Genomic DNA, 6,000 nt, shown 5'->3' on the forward strand with positions numbered 1-6,000 from the left:
CTCAATGCTGAAAAGGAAGGGGGAGGGGATGGGGGGAATGAACGACAGTGGCCCTAGGGGCATCTGCTATGTAAATCCGGCCCTGTGTATTACTTTAAAACACTTTAATTTTTTTTAATGTTACTGTTCCTTTAAGTGATCATAGACACCTATGGCAGCATTGCTATCTTTTTGTAGTGCAGAGGACTCTTGTATTTGTCTATCTTTTGTAGCCATTGAGTTTTTTGATATGCTGCTAATGTGAAAATGGAGTATGATCATGATCAAGTCTGAGTGTACCTAGCGCTGCACTTACTATTAATAAATGGAGCCCCCCAATCCCCCAGCCAATGGGCACGTCTATAGTTTGAAAGAGATTGGTATTTTGTACTAATAAGAACAACTCTGCCCTTAATTGACATATACAGGCAAAACTTATTATCGGTTTGCTTTTGGATAGGGGTAGAAGTAATTTTTATAGGGATGCAAATGGTTTCAACTAACAGTTTTTATAGACACTTAGCCGAGGCAATAAAAGTGAATATTTGGGTGGAGTGTTACAGTTCTTTGGCACGATTGGAATTTATAGTATCACAACCCTCTCTCTTTGTTTAGAGATAATATATTTATGTATGTGTACATACAGGGGTTAAGTCCGAAAAGCAAAAACTCTAAAAATTTGAGGGCTTTTTTTTTACTATAAAATCCGAATTTTTAGTGGGAAAAAATATTAGATTTTTTTGTGATTTATTAAACCCAGAGGATGGAAAGAATCAGAATATCTGGCATCTCAGACCTGCCGAGGTTGTATATAAGTCAATGGTAGAGGTCCCTATCCTATTTGAAAGTTTCTGTGGTCTGCTCTGAAATTAGCCCCGAAAATCCGACTATTTCAGACTTTCCGGGCAAAGATTTTGGGAAAAAGTCGTACGATTTGGGAAAAAAGTCCGAAAAAAAACATACTATTCTGATTTTCGCTAGATTTTATCGAGTTTGTCCCTGATCTGATTAAATCTTGCTTTTTTTATAAATAAATAAGGTCAAATTGTAGATTGGTTTGGTCGGACTCATTTAATTAAAAAAATCAGAAAAAAAATCAGATTTTGATAAATTACCCCCCCCCGAGTGTCAATGGGTAAGTCATGGGGAAAAGCTCTGAGCAGGTTCCACATTCACAGCCTGGGCCAATGACAAATCTTTTATTTATGATCCCGCATAGAGATTCATACAATAAAAACAATCCCAGCACAAAGCAAAACAATATAAAAAAACGAATCCATTACAATTTAGTATTTTTTTTTTTTTTTGGCAGTTATATGTATGTTTTGGAAACTGAAATAAAACTCTGACCATATTATATTTAAAATTCACTGTAGTTTCCCCAGAAATATTTCCCTAAAGCTGAGCCTGTTCTGGACATGATGTGATAACGCTCCTTTTTCCTGGAGTGCTGTCATTGGTCAGATGTTGTTTGGCTCATCTGGTTGGTTGCTACAGGTTGTAGATTTACATGTAGTAGTAAATGTGGGCTGAGACAAATGCTCTAAAGTCTGTGCAAAGCCCACATAATGAATTCAAATCGACATTTTACATTTTGAATTCCATTTGAAAAGGTGCTCTAAGTGCAATATCGAGTCCAAGGCAACTTATTTTTAGGGATGCACCGAATCCAGGATTCGGTTCGGGATTCGGCCTTTTTCAGCAGGATTTGGATTTGGCCAAATCCTTCTGCCCGGCCGAACCAAATCTAGGGAAATCACATGACTTTTTGTCACAAAACAAGGAAGTAAAAAATGTTTTCCCCTTCCCACCCCTAATTTGCATATGCAAATTAGGATTTGGTTCAGGATTCAGCTGAATCTTTCGCGAAGGATTCGGGGGTTCGGCCAAATCCAAAATAGTGGATTTTTTGCATCCCTACTTATTTTATATCAAGAATATAGTGTTTCCCCCCAACATTACACAATTCCAATGTAATTGCAGCTAGTTATCCCTGTAATGTTGTCAATCTTTCTGTGAAAACAATACCAGCATTTCTAAATAGGTTGTTTTTTTTTTCTATTAATAACAGCGGCATCAAATATTATTTTTACAGGCCATGTTAATAAAATACCGGCAGGGTGGCAACTCTATATACCTGGCATAGTTTTCCCTGTTGCCTTGAAAAGCACACAATTAAATCCCCAATGTTTTTTACCTGTCAGCCACATTCAATTGTAAAAAGAGTTGGGGAGCAACACAAGCATGAAAAAAGTTCTTGGGGGAGCCAAATAAGGGCTGTGATTGGCTATGTGGTAGCCCCTATGTGGACTGTCAGACTACAGGAGGCTCTGTTTGGCAGTACTACATAACGAGATGGCCACGCACACTACTAAATGACTTAACCTGTTTAGGCGGCGCGTGAGATTATAAGAAATTCATAGGTTCAATAAATAAAGAATCTCCTTTTCCGCACTCTGTAAATTACTTCATAATAGTATATAGTAATTAATTAATTAGTTAATTAATTAATTAATGGAGTAAATTAAATTAAATTCAATTAAATCTGTTTGGCAGTACAACTGGTTTTTATTAGGGATGCACCGAATGCACTATTTTGGATTCGCTCAAACCCCCTAATCCTTTGCGAAAGATTCGGCCGAATACTGAACCGAATCCAAATCCTAATTTGCATATGCAAATTAGGGTTCGGAAGGGGAACAATTTTTAACTTCCTTGTTGCATATGCAAATTAGGACTCAGTTCAGTGCATCCCTAGTTTTTATACAACCAAAACTTGCCTCCATGCCTGGAATTAAAAAAAAAAAGGACAATACAATAAAAGGCACCACGTTTGCCCATAACAACCAATCAGTAAGTAGAGTTTACTGGCCACCAGTTCAAAAACAAACATCTTTACTATGGGTCACTGCACCTGGGAAAACTTGGTGCCCAGGTTCTGCTTTCAGTGGAACCAATTGTCTTTGCCAAAAACCATATTGAAATGGCACCATGTCCTTTATATCAGTCCCTTGGATGGTTGGCATTGCATATGGAGATGTTAGGTTTGTTTGCCTCTGATCACCCATAAAATCCCAATGCTCATTTAGAATAAATCTCATGCTGACAGTGTTTGCAGAACCAGTTTGGAACTCTACACAGGTCCAGACTTAGATTCAAAATAGGCCCAAAATTCAAAATAGGAAGAGACACACTACTAGTGAAGCAGTAGCCCAAGACTTTATTAGGACGTACATTAGCCAAACGCGTTTCGTGCCTGAATGGGCACTTACTCATATGCCCAACTCATAGGCTTATGTATGTCCTAATAAAGTCTTTTTAACTTTATAAATACTTGGGCTACTGCTTCACTAGTAGTGGGTCTCTTCCTATTTTGAATTTTCCGTATTTTCCAAAGCACGAAACGCGTTAGGCTAATGTACGTCCTAATAAAGTATTTTTAACTTTATAAATACTTCAGCTACTGCTTCACTAGTAGTGAGTCTCTTCCTATTTTATATTTTCCGTATACTCTAAAAACGAACCCTTGGACTGGTGGTTTTCCCGGGGAGAGGTCACTTTATAACTTTTTTTCTTCTTTATTTTGATTTATGATTTTTTTGTTTAAAGAACAGATCCATACACCATTGTTTATGCGTTTATACACAGAGGCCCAAACAGCCTCCAAAAGGCCCAATAAATACTGTCTATGGCTCCTTACAATGGCTCCTCTGGCATTTACCAGAAACTAGAGATTGTAACACTGGACCTGCAATGAGTACATGGCATTTTGAGGTGTCTGGATACATTTGGCCTTATGGTGTACTGTATATATATGATTATTTGTATGTATATATATATAAATACTTTTAAATGGTGTCCTTTCTCACATGTTTTCCCTCCAATGTCCCTATAGAGGCACCTATCAGTGGAGGAATTCAAGCATGTCTTCGGGATGACAATCGAGGAGTTTGATCGCCTAGCGCTTTGGAAAAGGAATGACCTCAAGAAGAAAGCGCTGCTTTTTTAGCCCCTTCTCCTGGACTCCTACTCCCCATGCTGACTGTCCGCTCATTATCCTTCTTGTTATTCTGGAAAGAGAATCGGAGAAGACAAGACTGTCCCACATGTGCATGGTCAGCTGGTTTCTTTCAGTTCCTTCTGGCTCAAGCCATAACCTCTCACTGTATGTTGCTTTATTTGCAGAACTGGATCAGCCCACAAACACAAAGCTATGGAGAAGTGTGTATCTGCTACAAGGCAAGCTCACGTTCATATATTTATTGCTATTCCTTCCTCTACTACTTAAAGGGGCAGTGTGCAATATTGAGCCTATGTGAGTGACTGATAAAGGCCAAAGAACTGCACTCAAGTCACTTACATGATCAGGGTTGTGTAGTTCCTTTTTCTTTTGGTGTGGAAGCTAAAAACATATAATACCAGAGCTCAGGAGGGGTGGCTGTTCTGAGCTCCATACATATTGGGGCCCCAAAGAGCACCATTTGTAATGTTCTCTCTGATTTTATTTCGGGCTTCATGAGGTGTAGGGGCATATCTGTTGGGGGGTACAGTAGGGCAACAGTTACACTTTATAGTTTATATCAGTGTTGTTCAACCGGTATCCCTTTTAGGTATGGGACCTGTTATCTAGAATGCTCAGGACCTGGTGTTTTCCGGATAACAAATTTCCATAATTTGGATGTTCATACCTTAAAGGACATGTCAACCCCCAAAAAAAATTTTTTGGCCTGATACAGGTATGGGACCTATTATCCAGAATGCACGGGACCTCGGTTATTCTGAATGACGGGTCTTTCTGTAATTTGGGTCTTCATACGTTGTCTACTACAAAATCAATCATGAATCCAATAATTAATTATATCTTAGTTAGGATGAAGTACAAGGTACTGTTTTATTATTACAGAGAAAAAGGAAATCATTTTAAAAAATTTGGATTATTTGGATAAAATGGAGTCTATGGGAGACGGCCATCCCATAATTCAGAGCTCTCTGGGTAACAGGTTTCCGGATAACGCATCTCATACCTGTAAAAGAAAACATATCTCTAAGCAACTTTGCAATATACTGTACATTCATTACACATTTTCAATGGTTTTTGTAAGTTATGTGTATATGTATTGTAGTGATGTGCGGGATTTTTCCCGACCCGAACCCGCCCGATATCGGCCCTCCCACCACACGCACCTGTCTTCCAGGTTCCTTTTATAGACCCGCCTACCCGCCCTGCTGATGATGTCACAAAAGGGGCGGGCAAGCAGGCGCGCGGCTATAATACCGGAACTCAGAATTCGGAAGCCGGTAGTGTAAAGTGGCAAGCGGAGAGAGCAGGAAGAAGAGCTCGACACGGACCCGCCACTAACCGTAAATGGGAGTGCGAGGTCGGCTCAAACCCGACTAACCCGCGGGTATCGGCCCGGCCCGCACCAGGAGTTAAGCAAATTCTGACTTCAATAACAACTACATTTACAAATAACTTTCAAAGCACTAACAATTTTAATAGATTCATATTGGAAAGTTGCTTATAATTGTGTTTTCTTTTATTATTATTATTCTTTTTGACGTCTACTAGAAAATCATTTAAAGATTTTTTTTAAAAAAACCCATAGGCTGATTTTGCTTCTAACAAGGATTAATTATATCTTAGTTGGGATCAAGTACAAGTTACTGTTTTATTAATACAGCGAAGAAGGAAATAATTTTTAAAAATTTGCATTATTTGGTTAAAATGTATGGGAGATGTTTCGTAATTCGAAGATTTCTGGATTACAGGTTTCTGGATAATGGATCCTATACCCAGCATTAGCTTGGGGGGACCGGGGCCCACAGGGGCTGCTGCCTCAGGGGCCCACCACCACTCCTGGGCCCCCTAGACTCAAAGTTCCCTCTGGCCCCCCTCCCCAAGCCACAATTCCCTCCAGCCCCCCGCGCCTACCTTCTTTTTCCTTCAATCGCACCGGGGGCAAGGTAGGGAGGTTAGAAGCTGCTTCTGGCTTCTGCGAAAGGACCGTGTCTGGGCCAGTG

General features: G+C 39.6%; 1 protein-coding gene across 6 annotated transcripts in view; it reads left to right on the forward strand.

Annotated features, from left to right (window-relative positions):
* The window catches only part of LOC108704157 (actin-binding LIM protein 2-like), a 115,548-nt gene extending 110,887 nt beyond the window's left edge, over nt 1-4,661 (forward strand). For all 6 annotated transcript variants that reach the window (XM_041579384.1, XM_041579386.1, XM_041579387.1 and 3 more), the window contains one exon: nt 3,875-4,661. In XM_041579384.1, the coding sequence (XP_041435318.1) occupies nt 3,875-3,988 (114 nt within the window). In that variant the 3' untranslated portion in view covers nt 3,989-4,661. The remainder of the gene's footprint in view (nt 1-3,874) is intronic.
* Nucleotides 4,662-6,000: the final 1,339 nt, after the last annotated feature.

Source organism: Xenopus laevis, chromosome 1S, assembly GCF_017654675.1.
Source record: "Xenopus laevis strain J_2021 chromosome 1S, Xenopus_laevis_v10.1, whole genome shotgun sequence".
Taxonomy (NCBI): domain Eukaryota; kingdom Metazoa; phylum Chordata; class Amphibia; order Anura; family Pipidae; genus Xenopus; species Xenopus laevis.